Below are 15,755 nucleotides of genomic sequence, written 5' to 3'. Positions count from 1 at the left end.
TGATTCTCAACTCAGGAAAGTTACCACATCAATGGTAAGAATGTATGATAGTTCCATTTTGCAAGGATAGTGGAAAAGCCTATGTGCCTAACTACTGACCTATTAGTATCTCTGGAGGGGTGGTGAGGATTTTAGAGAAGATGGTAAGAACTTGCATACAGAAAGGGGTTGGCAGACTTACTAAAGAGAATTCATGTTTTAGCAGTTTGCTTATATTTTATAAAATTTTATATGATGATTGATAGAAATATAAGCAAATTGATACAGTATGTTACTGTTGGACTTTGCTAAGGCATTTAATGGAATACTACATAAAAGGCTTGCATAAACTAGATAATATGGGATTGGAATATTTATCTTGACTTGGATAAGTGGATGGTTGATGGACAGGTATCAGAAAGTGTTATGTGTGAGTGTTAATCTGCCAGATTTCATGTGACCAGTGATATACTCCAAGGATCAGTTCATGGACCATTGTTGTTCAATCTATATATTAATGATATTGGGAAGGAGCTGACAGGATATGTTCAATTGTTTGCTGATAATGCAAAGACAGGCAGGGCAATCAGGAATGCTACTGAAATCCAGCACCTACAGAATGATTTGAAATGGCCGGAAATGTGGGAAAATGATAATAGCTGTCAGTTTAATCCTTCATCCAAATGTGAGCAAACAAAGTTTGTCCCTGAAAGTATCTTCAGGACTGGGGTAAGGTAGTACAACCCCAGGATTGTACTACCTTACCCTATAGGAGTTGCCAAAGGGTGTACAACCTTATTATTAAATTCAGCAATAATTCAGTCCTTGTAGTTATTCACTTCCATAAATAAAAGTCAATAAACTTGCCTCTTATCCGGATAGAGTACAAATCCAGTTGGTGGTAACTACGATTAGAGCTTTCTCCACCTTTGCAACGAGTTGCCTTGGTGTTGTACTACCTTACCCCAGTCCTGAAGATACTTTCAGGCACAAACTTTGTTTGCTCACACTTGGATAAAGGATTAAACTAAACTTATTATAGTCTAACCAAGTGAAAAATAAATTCTCACCATCTTTCTCTGAATCTGGAGTAATTTAATAATAAGGTTGTACACCCTTTGGCAACTCCTATAGGTTGGGATGACCTCTCATTGCTTCTGCCTTAGTGTCTCCACTACTGGACCTGGCTCCCACTAACGAGACCTCAATAAAGGTCGAAACCGGTATGGGTAGTGGCCCCTTGCCTTAATGCATAGCATTACACATAACCGCAAGGAGATGTGCTTTGCGTTATGGGAGATACTAATATAGGAGTGATGAGAGCTTTCTCCACCTTTGCAACGAGTTGCCTTGGTGTTGTACTACCTTACCCCAGTCTGCGCCTGAAAGTATCCTAAAAATACTTTCAGGCCCAAACTTTGTTTGCTCACACTTGGATAAAGGATTAAACTAAACTTATTATAGTCTAACCAAGTGAAAAATAAGCTCTCAAAAAGTTTAATGTTAGTAAGACTATAGAAGGCATTCTGTGCCTTCTCTAGTCATGAGATTCTTGGTAATGTAGGAGACAAATTGCAGTAGTTGTCAAATCAACATTTGGAAGATGAGAAAATGATGTCATGAGATCTGCTTTACCTTTGGGTGATATTGCAAGCATATCTGCAGAATCAGTAAGCGGTAACAACATAGAAGTTATACCCAGTATACGTGGCAAAGCACAAGAAGGTATAATTTGTCATCATTTGAATGGAAGGAGTAATTTTCTACATTTAGCCATTTGAAGTTCACATTTGGATTTCTTGATGATTTCTTTTCCATCTGCACTGTAAGTTGAATATAAAGCTAGAAATATGCTGAGGGCACCCCCCCCCCCTTGAACTACTTTGACACACACACATACACTTATTGGAGAACAGAGTTTGTATAGTGGTTCTTGATTTTCTAGGGAATGAGGAATGATGGCCTGCATTCCATTTAGAATTATTTCTGTTATTCCTTTTGAGCGAGTATTTTCATCAGGAGAACAGAAACAATAATCAAATCATGGAAAGAAGGAATTGAAGGCACAGGTGTTATCCCATTTGACATCATTGTAACATCAAAGGAACTAAATTTAGAACCTGAGTGAAGGGTGTCTCATAGTAAAGGAAACTTGGAAATCTCTGGTATTCTTGCCTCTTACCAAGGCAAGTGATGTGAAGTCATAAGCTTCTATATATACGAATTGCCCTAGTCCTGAAAATAGTTCAGGTGCAAACTTGTTTGCTTACACTTGGATAAAGTGTAAGCAACAGTGACTTCCAAATTACTTCGACCTTGGTATCACCTCTGGGTCTAGCTCCCATTGATGAGACCTCAATAAAGGTCAAAACTGGTCTCAATAGTGACCCTTCCCATAATGCATAGCATTATACGTACCCGTAAGGATACATGCTTTGCATTATGGGATACTAAGGCAAATGAAGTCATAAGCTTCTATATACGAGTTACCCCAGTCCTGAAAATAGTTCAGGTGCAAACTTGTTTGCTTACACTTGAATGAAGAATTATATAATTATATATAATCCTTCCAAGTGTTAAATTGTGAATGAAGATATTTATAATTTATAATACTTCATTCATAATTAACAAGACCTACCTTATCATAAGCAGGATTTATTTAAATTTATTTTGTTAGTCTCTTGCTTATAAAATGTTATTCATAAATTCCTTTTTAGTTTTGTTAGTTAATTTTATTTATGTAATTTTTAAATATATTATAGACATGAAAAGCCTCTATGTTAAAGTGTCATTTATTTTATTTGCTTTATTCTTTTAATAATAATATTAGAAACTGAAATGTATGTAATTTTAATATATCCAGAAGATTCTTTGTGATAACATTTGATGGGTTGTTGTGAGAAAGCATGCAAATTTCTCCTAGAGCGTGAACTACTATATACGAAAGGAAAAATAAGTTTGATGTCAGCCTAACCGTGAGAACCAGTTATTGGCAGGAAAAAGGAAGGAGTGGATACGAAAACGAAAGTAAAGAGAGAATCAAACAGGGGAGTATAGAGAACGGTAGCCGGAGACTGGAGGGGAATTTTGACATGCCAAAAACGCAATTTAAAGAACCGGGAATCACTTGGCAATTTAACTTACCTTTTTCTGAGTTGGATTTTTACCAAAACTTCCTAACGCCTAAGAGTGAAATAGTGCTAGAAATAGGTTAATACATATAAGAAAAAAGAAGAAATAGGTGGATAATTTAAACCAAGTGCATAAAGGTTATATTCTCCTGAGTCTATAAATCAGTCGCAGAAATGGAAGATTCTTTTAAGTTTGTTTTAAGTTTGTGTTACTACAAAGTAAAAGTCAGCAAGGACTTTAAAAAATGTTGTTTGATCTCCTTAAGATGTGATGAAGCTATATTCTGGTAAGATTACCTATAATATATTTAGCGAGAAGTAAAGAAAATTAATTTCGCCAAAAGTAAATTGTTCCTAGTTGTTGCATTCAGCGAGTCAGGATTTAATGTGTGATGTGCTAAGACTTTTCCATCTTCAAGTGACAAGTGCTATTTTATTGAATTAAGTGTTCATTGACTGAACGAGAATATTGAGAAGCATATTTGTTGTCATTTAGGAATCTCGAACTTACAAAAACTAATTTTGATTAACTGAGCTTAGAGAATTACAAATAAATGTCTGATGGTTCACAAGTTGTATTCTTTCTGAATATCTTGAACAGATTTGATATTTAAATGTTTTGAGATGTAACCTTGATCAGAGTAAGGTTATGATAGAAGTTCTCTGTAATAAGAAGAATAAGATCTGTTAAATATAATCTTTAATTATAAAGTTTAAGCCTCAGCTGAGTAATATACTAGAATCTTAATGAGAGCTTTATATTCATTTAATTATAATATCCCTGTTGGAAGAATACTGTGTTATGATGTAATTTATGTGACACTGCATTAAATAATTTTATTTGAATTGAATCTTGTATTTGCCTGATTATTTCATTGCACCGCTCATTAAAATAATACGAATCTTAGCGGAACCCTATGTAGTAAGAATAAAAACCTTGGCCTAAAATCAGTTTATGATAACCTAATACAGTTGAAGGTTGATTTATCTAAGTTGCTCTTGCAATTCAGAATATGGAGTGGTGCAGTATAATATAAATTTTCTTCATATTCGATTGATATATCAGCCTACATCTAGTTAAATACTAAAGAGAGAGAGAATAAAAATGATAAAATGTGATTGAGAAGAAATTACGATCCAACACAAGTATATCATTTCTTTGTATCTTTAATTTATAGTATAACCAATTGAAAAAAAGTGTATAATAGGGAAATGTAAATGAGCTGTGCTAGATGAACTTGTAACTTCTATTAGGGAAATTTGTAATTTTGCAGATTTGCTTTCTACTCTGCATGTGTCCATGCAGACTGAAAGTTCCCAATTAGGATTTTTTTTTTTAATGATAATTGAAAATCAAGAAGTGAAGTAGCTGAATATGAATCTTGGCAAAAAACTGAAACCCACCCTCTTAGCATAGAATCAAATATCATGTCTAATCTGCTTTGATATTTAACCTCTCTATCGGCCATGGTGGATGAAATGGTGATACCAAATTGCACTTCTCATCCATGTTATTCAGTAGGTTTATAAAATTGTATCCAGATTTTGCTGGACATCTCTAGACATCGTGGCCGGTTGGGGGTGTTAATCTAGTGACATTCTTTTTCTAATTTTGTAAAGGATTTTGTGGGGCATGTGAGAAGAGATCCACTTCTATTTTTCATCTGAAAATATATAAGAAAATGAAGTGGAGTGCCAAATACAACTATACGTATGCCTTCACATTCTGTCACTTTTGTATTCCAGTTCACTTTCTTATTTGATTTCATTCTGGGAGAAAGAAAAGACAGCAATCAGTTGTTTATTCTTCTTTTATATAGCTTGAGACAGCCTAGGCTCATCTTTTTGACATTAAAATTATTGATGCTTTGATATGATTTAATTATCAATATGCAATAATAGAGGCAGTTTAGTTTTCTGTCATTAAAATTATTCGTGCCTTGATAGGATTTAGATAGTATCATGAATTTTTTTTTATTACTCTAGATCTCAATATTAATGTACAAGAATATCTGGAAAAAGAATTAAATAAGTGCTTCTATAAACCCAAGCTTCCTGCAGCTAAACCACCCTACAAAAGAAAACAAAGTACAATACGTACCCGACGATCTGGAATAAGTGGCATTATTAGACGAACTCGCTCTATTCAAGTTGATAAATATGATCCAGGTAAGGAAAGTAATTGCAGACAGATGTTGAGATATTAAAAAAAAGTGTTATTATTTGTTATTTTAAAGGGTGTGTGCATGCATTGGTGTAAGATAGCTATTAATTAATAGCTATCTTACACGAGTAAAATTACTATAGTAATATTTTAGGTAATAATTGAAGTTCATGTTAATATCTTCATGTTCATGTCTGTCATTGTCATCTCCTATATACATCTAAAAACATGCAGATAACTCATAACAAATTCATAATCTTAATTTCTGATAAATGTATGGAAAAAAATGTAAAGCCCCCCCCCCCCCTCAAAAAAAAAAAAGTGCAGTGATGAAGCCTTCAGAGAAACAGGAATTTTCCATAACAGCATGCTATGAAAAATAAATGATATGCTGGTTTCATGGAAGTAGGAATTTTAATGATAATTGTATAGAAATATTTACATTCTGTAAAGAGAATGTTGGATCAAATGATACAATGAATTCCTACATTTTAGAATTGCAAATATATACAGGTAGCCCTTGTATAACATAGTGCTTCTGCAACATAGAAAATTGTGGTAAACCTCACATAAAATGATATTTTTGAGCTTTTGTGTAAGTAAAAACCCTTCTGACATGCTGAATCTAATTTTTCAACATTTCCATTCTTTTTGGTGAATCCCTGCTGTTAACTCCCTACCCATTATTGGAGGGGGAAGGAAGGGTGGAATACCCATGTATTCCACAGTTCTTGAATTGTAAGATTTTTATAAGATTAATTTGGTTTTTATTTGATCATTTATAAATTTTTTGAGGTATGTATTACATATTATGCACTAGCGTGAATCGTGCAGCAGAAATGTGTCTAAGGAAAGATAGTGAGCTGTTTTCCTAGTATGATAATGTGGAGTGGAGGAGAAGAACAGTGATGACAAATGAAATGATAGTGAGAATGTGCAGGAAAAGGGACATTGGATGTATGGAGTACGTTTGAGGATAGAAGGGAGCTGTATGCAAGAGATGGATTACATTTGAATGCAGATAAGAAGGATGCAGGCATTTGGAGAGACTGTTGTTTTCTGGGCAAGTGAGTGTGTCGGGACAGGGAAACTAGATTACACAGATGGAATGTTGTAGGGATGACCTTATGTGGGATATTGGCTTGAGAAATGAGGGGGGGGGGGTGTACACTATATTACAGAGTCAGATGGAGTATGGGGGGGGGGAGTAATAATGACTATCAGAATGCTGGCAATACACTGGTTTCGCTGTATACAAATGCTAGGAGAATTAGGAATAAAAGGAATGAGTTTGTAGCATTGATTGACTCAGTCTCTCCAAAGGTTGGTATCAGGAAACTTGGTTAACTGAGGAGTATGTTTTAATAGGGATAGAAATTGAAGGATATAGCTTATTTTGGCAGGATAGGGAAGATAAACATGGTGGTAGAGTGTTACTCATGATTACATTTGAATGTAATCATGAGTAACACTCTGCCACCATGTTTTCCAGGTTCTCCACCCTGAAAGTGCACAATACACCCTACAAGAGATGAATTGTGCACTTTCATGGTGGAGAATCTCAGTGGAAATAACACTAATGGGTTTGAGAGTATATGGTGTGAGATAGATGTTTATAGGACATATTTAGTGTGATGTTGCTACAGACCAGGGAATGTAGAGGTGATTAGCAGATGTTTAGACAAATTAGTTTGACAATCGCAAAACAAACAATCACTATGAGGGACTTCAACTATAGTGGTATAAACTGGGCAGAGGAGATAGCACAAAGTAATAAGGGAACTGAATTTTTGGATTTCTTGAGGGACAACTGTCTTAGACAGCTCGTGTTTGGAGGGAGCACGAGGATCGAGAGTTCTGGATTTGATCTTTGCATCAGGGGATCTGATTGCGACTGAGATGACATACTTGTCCCTTGTTGGTGAGAGTGACCCATGTAGTCCTGACTTGGAGGATGAATAGGCATGGAGAGGTATCAAAACAGAAGGAAGTTATATGGAATTATCAGGCAGGTGACTATCATAGACTTAGAAACCAGCTTGCAGCAGTACAGTGAATGAAAGAATTTAAATGAAGAGTGGTCATTAGTGCATGGGAGCTACTTAAAAAAAAAATTGTTATCAGCAGTGATAGATTATATAGCTCAAGTGAAGAAGATAAAGCAATTTGGAGTCAAATGGATGACAACAGGAATAAAGGGGGAATTGCAAGAGAAAAAGATAGTATAAAAGGCATATAAAGAAAGAGATGGCAAATAGTTACATGAGGAATATAAGGCTCAGGCTAGGAATGTGATTAATATTGTAAGGAGAGAAAAATTAGAATACGAGAGGAGACTGGCACTGCAATCCAAGGAGAATCCCAAGGAGTTTTTTGCTATGTGGTGAGTAGGAGGAAAGTTGATAGTGGACAGATTATCTTGATGGGTGAAGATAGGAATTGGGTGAGCAAAGCAGATGACATAGTTGAGCTGTTTAATGATCACTTTATTATAATATTTCATCTGGTAGTATAGGCTTTATTCCTAGAAGGATAATGAGTGAATGGTGAAGTGTTAAAAGTGAATGAAGAGGATGAATTCTGAATACTGAGTACACTAAATGTCAATAAGATGGGGGGGCGGACTGGATGGAATTTCATCACATGTTTTAAGGGAACATGCTGTGGAACTGAATGAAAGTCTTGCAATGGGACAGATTCGTGGAGAGTGGTAAGATAGTATCATTGCTTAAGGGTACTGGTAGAATGGAGGTATCAAACTATAGGCCTGTTTGTATTTCTTCTATAGTTGTTAAGATTTTGGAGAAATTGGTAAGAACTCATATGCAGAATTGGCAGATGAGGGTAATATTATTTATACAGGCCAGTACAGATTAGTTAAAGGGTGCTCTTGTTTTAGTAATCTGGTTACCTTTTACAATAGAGTAACAAGAGCAGTGGATGAAGGTAAGGCATATACTGTCAGATTTTTGGATTTTTCCAAGGCATTTGACAGATTGCCACATGACAGGTTGATTTTTAAGTTACATCATATGGGTTTGGATATCATGTTAGTGGATTGGATTGGTGAATAGCTCTCTGATATAGATATCAGAGAGTTATATACGGGGCAGCAATATCAGGAGATGGGAAGGTTACTGTTGGAGTTCCATAGGGGTTCAGTTGCTGTTCGATCTTTATGTCATTGATATTATCACAGGATTACAGGGAGATGTTCAGTTGTTTGCAGATGATGTGAAGCTTGGGAAGGTTAGTGGTAACAGTGCTGATGTTTTGGCTCTTCAAGGAAATTTGAATAAGCTGGAAGGATGGACTAGGGCATGGGGGGATGTCATTTTAATGCAAGTAAATGTAAGGTTTTAAAATTTGGGATTCACAGATAAGATGCCTCATACTCACTTGGTGGAGTTATACTGAAAGAAGTGGAGGAAGCAAAGGATCTTGGAATGATTGTGGATAGATATTTAAAGTGCCGATATCATATTGCAAAGGATGAAGACATGTCAGAGAATTATGGAAATGTTGAGAGCATTGACCATGAGAGATAAAAGTGTGCTGGCTCCATTGTATAAAGCTTTCATCAAATAGCTTCTGGATTTCTGTGCTCAGGTCTGGTCACTAGGATTTGAACAGGATGAAGTAATCTTGGAGAAGGTGCAGAGACAGATAACTAAAATGATGTCAGGACTGTACAACGTTGACTATGAAGATAGACTGTGGGCATGTGGACTGCAGAGTTTGATGGATATAAGGTAAAGGAGCAAGACATTATAGCTATTGAAGGGTTTATCATTGTGTTAACACTGAATAGATTTTTCATATTGTAGAATAAGGGAAAGGAACAAGGACAAGAAGCCATCAATAGAAGTTGCAAAAGGAGGTGGTGAGCAAAAGGGTAAGAAGTAAGTTTTTTTCTTGGAGAGTGGTCGGAACATGAAAGGCACTGCATGAGATGGTGCTGAACTGTGGATGATTTTAAGGAGTGGTATGATAGACTTTGTGTTCACTAGTGTTTGACCTCTCACGATGAGTCATGTGACTCCATGGGGGTCAGGAAAATAATAATAATAATAATAATAAATTGTATGGAATTAAATGGATGAATAAGACACTGAAGCAAGAACTACATAAAAAGAAAATATTGTAGATCAGTACCAGGAGAAAGTCAAGTTTTGATTGTTAAGGATTCATGCAATTTTTAGAAGTTCTGTCGCAAATTAATTTCGCTTTTTTTGCCTTGTTAGTTTTCAATATTTCAATAATATTCTTGACTTCAGTCAGAGATGCCTCATTTGTGGGTTTTTCAACGTTTCCTTCTAAACATTGTACCTCAGGTATAGGATTTCTATCTTATGGTGATGGTATGTTTAGTAGTCTCAAAAAATACTGGTTTGCCAATATTTCTTAGGTAATTAATCCCCTTTGTTGTTAGTCAGTATTTCAGTTTGGGTTGTTTTAAGTATTCCACTTCATCTGAAATCCTTTGCATTATTTGTAATATTATATTTTTTTTTCCCTCTATTAGCATTTTCTCAACACTGTTTTGCTAGTTAAATTCCTTATCAGTATTCTCTCATTTCTGACTCCTGTGGCATTTTTGCCTCATCTCATTATGTTTCTTTACCTCTTTACATGTATTATTGAACCATTTCTTTTGCTTTCTATTTGTGAATTGCTAAATTTCTTCTGCACAATGAGTAATAATATATTTGTTTTCTGTGTCTCTCTTAGTATAGGAGGAATTGAATATTGTATTTCCTGCTCTGGGGTGCTTAAGGGTCAAAGCTATATAACTGAGAGGAGACCTCCACATGGCCTTTAAAGGAATGCGGAGAACCGACCAGGGATTCTGACCTAATGCCCAATCCTCACCTTCTCGTGGTGCACCCTGTTAGGTATCTACTTGGATACTGAACGGACGAGGATGGACTGGCAATTTGGGATTTAGCCGACCAAATTGTATACTTATTGGTTAAACCAAAATATAAAATGATGGTACAACATGACAAAATTTCATGCCGGCTGGGGCGTCGCCAGGTTAAACAAGGCTCCCGTTGTTTTCGCCAGGGAACCAGGGCAAACAGCGAAAAGTCAGCTACTGGAACAAATCTGAAAATAAACCCCAACTCAACATCACCAGAGTTAAAGATCGGTACTATCAACGTAAGAAGCCTGAATGGCAAAGAAATGGAGCTAGCTGAGGAATTAGATAAGTACTAGATCGACATAATAGGGGTGACTGAAACAAAAAAGACCAAAACTGGTGAGATTGTTCTGAGCAATAAATACAAAATGTTATATTCAGGCAATGACAATCAAGGAAAAGAAGGAGTAGCCATAGTATTCAACACAAAATACGAGGCTAATCTTCTTGAATGGCAGTCAGTCTCAAGTAGAGTAATGTGGGCAAATATGAGAATGGGGAACTGGACAATGAGACTTATTTGTGCCTATGGTCCCACAGAAGGTTCTACTAAGGTAAAAGTGGAGGAATTTTTTGAGGCTTTAGAAAAAGCAACTGACACAAAAAAAAATGAAAAGTTGGTCCTTGTTGGGGATCTAAATAGCAGAGTAGGAAATGATTGTGAGACATACAAAAATATTTTGGGAAAATTTGGAGAAAAGAGCAAAGCTAATAATAATGGCAAATATCTGTTGGATTTCTGCTCAGGACATGGAATGGTTATTACTAACACCATGTTCCAACATAAAAATGTGCACAAATTCACATGGAGGGAAGAGGCTAGGAATAAGAAAAGTCTCGTTGACTATGTTATTGTTGATAGTGATGTTTTCTCTCTGGTGCAGGACACCAGAGGGTACAGAAGTTTTAAAATTGGAAGTGATCACTATTTAGTCTTGAGCAGGATAAAATTGAATTTCACATTGAAAAGAATAACATGTAAGAAAGTTTTAAAGCGAATAAAAGTTGAGCAGCTCTCAGATGTGAACTGTAGACTAAAATACACAAAGATTATTGAAGAAAAAATGAAAGAGTTTGAGAACAGGAATCAAACCTTGGAGATTCAGTGGTAAACTCAGAAGAAAACATTGATTGATTCTGCCAGAGAGGCATGTGGTGAGGTTGTCTGTAAGGATAAAAAAATCAGAACTCCCTGGTGGACACAGGAAGTTAAAGAGGCAGTGAAAGAAAAGAAGAAAGCATATCAAAAGTTCCTGGCAAATAAGTCAGCTTGTGCTCTTAGAGAATATAGAGACAAATGCAAGAATGCTAAACACTGTGTAAAACTAGCTAAACAAAAATCACGGGAGGGCTTTGGCAAGAATATAGAAAATAAATATCAAGAAGGTGGCAAAATATTCTGGAGGTTGTCAAAGAAGCTTAAGAATGGAGGAAAGAGTGCTGTAAAAGGAATTAGAGATGATAAAGGTGACATGAAAATGGGAGAAAAAGATATCCTTGAAGTATGGAGTAATTACTTTGAAAAACTGCTAAATGAAACGAGCAGTGATGACAGCACAGTGGTAAAAAACACTGACCAGGCATGCAGGCAGGAATACATATCCATACTTGAAGTAGAAAAAGCCATCAAAGGCTTAAAATGTGGAAAGGCAGCAGGATTAGATGATATTCAATCACAAATGGTGAAGTATGGTGGTTTAAGAGTCTTACAGTGGATGCACTGCATAGTTCAGAAAGCCTGGGAAGAGGGACGAATTCCCGATGATTGGATTAGAGCTCTCATAGTACCCATATATAAAAAGGGAAATAAAACTGCATGTGAGAATTGCAGAAGTATTTCCCTACTGAGTGTTTCTGGCAAGATCTATGTAAGTATACTTGAGAAACGGTTGAGAAGAATTGTGGAAGAAAAGCTTGGTGAAGAACAAGCTGGATTCAGGCCAAATAGAGGCTGTCAGGATCAGATCTTCGCTTTACGACAAATAGTCGAGAAAGCATGGGAATATAACAAAGATCTGTATTTAAGTTTTGTCGATCTGGAAAAGGCATATGACAAGGTACCAAGAGAGAAGCTATTCAATACGCTGCAGTTATATGGTGTCAATGAGGCATTATATCAAGCAATACTTAGCCTTTATTTGAGTTGTAAGTCAGCAGTTAGAATTGAAGGAGGTACAGGAAGATGGTTTAATGTTCAATCTGGTGTGAGACAAGGATGTACATTATCCCCTCTGTTATTCATTATCTATATGGATCACATTATGAAGGAAAGTGGTATTAAACATGATATGAAAATTGGAGATGTTAATGTTAGCTCTTTGCTTTATGCAGATGATGTTATACTTCTAAATAAATATGCTACAAGTCTGCAAGATTCTCTGACTAAATTGAATAGCTGTTGTAATAGATATGGTATGATGGTCAGCAATAAAAAGACAAAGACAATGAAAATAGGCAGAATCATTGAAAATGTCAACTGTGTTGTGAATGGAGAACCTGTGGAACAAGTAAAACATTTCAGCTATTTAGGCACAATTTTTACTGAAGATGGTAAATTAAATATAGAAATAGACAACAGAATCAGCAAAGCTGGTATGGTGGGAAGTCAATTGAATAAATTCATATGGAATAAGAGAGAAATTAGTCGGAACACTAAATTAGCTGTATACAAGACAGTGTTCAAACCAGTTTTAACTTATGGATCTGAGAGCTGGGTCAGAAGTAAAACACTTGACCAAAGAATAGAGACCACAGATATGAGAGTCCTGAGAAAGATTATAGGCGTGAACAGATAGCATCAATGGCAATATCATATTAAAAACGAGGATATTAGGAAAGAACTTGACATTGTCAGCATCCAGGAATGCGTTAGCAGAGCTAATCTCAGATGGTATGGTCACTTAAACAGAATGGGCGAGGAAAGATTAGCAAAACAAGTGTTCTCTGCAGGTTGGCAGCAAAACGACCCAGAGGAAGACCAAGATATAAGTGGATTGATACGGTACAAAGTGCCTTAGACGATAGAAATATAAGATCTGATAATGTTGGAGTCTTGACAAGTAACAGACTGATTTGGAGGAAAATTGTAGATATAAAATAAATAATGATGTAATTTTTTTCATGTAGTACTATCATATCCTGTACACCCCTTGAGGGTACATGGCAGGAATTTGATGATGATGATGATGATTTCCTGCCCTATCTTTTCTGCATATTATCTTTGTGTTTACTCACTTTTCGATATTATGTTAATTAGTATTTCTCAAAGATGATTTATTGAAATCAGTAAAATCCCTAAATAATGTCTGAACAATATAATATGAGAATATCTAAATTCGAAAAAATAATAATAGCTTTCAAATGAGAAACCGAAATAAAAAATAAAATTGTGATAGATAATAAAATATTAAATTAAGTAAATACTTTCAGATTAATCATACGAAAATGGAAATATGTAGATGTTAAAATATAAAATTTTGTTAATGTAAATGGCATAATTAATAATATATTTAAGCCGTATACTTAATACAAAACATACTAGAATCAGACTATGTAATGCCCTGCCTAGAATAACTTTATTATATTCAAGTGAAACATGGACCATTACAAAAAGGATGAAAAATGAATTCAAATAGTACAAATGAAATTTCTCAGAAAAACTGCTGGGTATGTGATGTGGGACAATAAAACAAATGAAGAAATTTTGCAATCTTTGAACATCACTACTTTGTTCAATCACTGTTTAACTTCTATTTTATTTGGCAAAAAACTGTCTACAAACAACTCACCGGATTAGCCATGGGTAGCCCCCCCCCCTCCTTCTGCTGACTTATTCATGGAAGATCTTATCCCAGATCATTCCAAAACCGAAAATTTGGTACAGATAAGTGGATGATATCTTTCTCATTTGGGATCATACGAAAGAAGAACTAATGGATTACCTTCACCAAATCAATAGTTTCCACCATACCATCAAATTCACATTAGAAATTGAAAAAGATGGAAAACTGCCATTCCTTGACATCCTAATAAAGAAACAAACCAATAATAGTATCAACCTATCTGTTTATAGAAAACCTACAAATACTAGATGTTACCTCCATTTCAACTCGTTACCTCCATATTTTTCAATTTCATTAGAAATTGAAAAAGATGGAAAATGCCATTCCTTGACATCCTAATAAAGAAACAAACCAATAATAGTATCAACCTATCTGTTTATAGAAAACCTACAAATACTGGACGTTGCCTCCATTTCAACTTGTCTCATCATATAGCTCAGAAACTTAGCATTATCCATATGCTCAAGAAAAGAGCTATACAGTACACAACAGATAAGAATGACCTACAAATGGAATTAACTACAATATCCAGAGAACTATCTTTAAATGGTTATCCAAAAAGACTCTACAACAAGATTCTCTTGACTGATATACCACATAGACAATGTGATGACGTCCAATACATCAGTACTATTACTATTCCATTTGTCAGCAGCATTTCCAAAAAATTAGCTAGCCTTCTAAAACCACATAATATTAGAGTAACATTCAAGCCAATCAACACTATTTGGAAATTTTTAAGATCACCGAAAGATCCTCATCCATTCTACAAGTACTCTGGAGTATATAATATACCTTGCTCATGTGGTATTAGTTATGTAGGTAGACCTCTAGAAGCTTTGAAACGAGAAAGAAAGAACACATAGGATATGTCAGAAACAACAGACAAGACATTTCAGGCCTTTCTTGCCACTTTGCTTCTACTAACCATTACATTGAGTGGGATAAGAGCCTTATGCCCTATATAGAAGATAACTGCCATTCAAGAACCTTCAAGGAAGCAGCTACAGTCACCCGTAAAACTGAAAACCTAAACAAGAATGAAGGTCTAACCTTACCAGAAATTTGGAAAGCTTTAATCAGATCATTAAACATCAAAGAAATGAACTCTCATGACAATTACATCATGAGCCATAACAAATAAATCACGTTCCCGAAACACGCGCATTGCCTCGTTCAATACTAATTTTTTGTATGAATTAGAACCATCAGTTATAACCTAGTCTGTTACCTTCATATAGCTTACTAGTTTGTATTCCCTGAAGATGCCGATAGAAACATTGGCGAAATATGATGTAGGACGATAAAATAAAGCTACTTGACGAACATTATATAAAAAAAGTGTAATAGTCTTATAAAACCAATATGCTATTAATATAACTAAATACAAATCAAAATGGTATAATTAATATAAATCATAAATCATATATAAATATAAAGAACTCACTAGGATTTTTTTTTAGCTTGATTGATTAATTTCTTTTTATACTCCACTTTTGCTGCCCTTATCAATCAAGTCACCATCCTGGCCTGCTCATTGTACCCCTCATGCAACTGTTCATTACCATCATTCATCTTGTGTTGCCTCCACAGTGCCTTCTTCCAGATTTCACACTTAATCTCTTCATTCATCCATTTTACTCCTGCCTTATTTAGCCTTTTCACCTTTGAAATACATTTAGACATTGCTGCTGTTAAATAGCTCTTGATCAATG

General features: G+C 35.3%; 1 protein-coding gene across 4 annotated transcripts in view; it reads left to right on the top strand.

Moving 5' to 3' along the window:
* Positions 1-15,755, top strand: part of LOC150106691 (putative phosphorylase b kinase regulatory subunit alpha) — a 745,167-nt gene that overhangs the window by 486,104 nt on the left and 243,308 nt on the right. For all 4 annotated transcript variants that reach the window (XM_090393281.1, XM_090393285.1, XM_090393284.1 and 1 more), the window contains exon 20: positions 5,097-5,279. In XM_090393281.1, the coding sequence (XP_090249407.1) occupies positions 5,097-5,279 (183 nt within the window). The remainder of the gene's footprint in view (positions 1-5,096; positions 5,280-15,755) is intronic.

The sequence above is a fragment of the Typopeltis vanoorti genome, chromosome 5 (assembly GCF_054136105.1).
Source record: "Typopeltis vanoorti isolate ZY-2024b chromosome 5, IOZ_Tvanoo_1.0, whole genome shotgun sequence".
Classification (NCBI taxonomy): Eukaryota; Metazoa; Arthropoda; class Arachnida; order Uropygi; family Thelyphonidae; genus Typopeltis; species Typopeltis vanoorti.
This window is presented reverse-complemented; position numbering and strand designations above follow the sequence as displayed.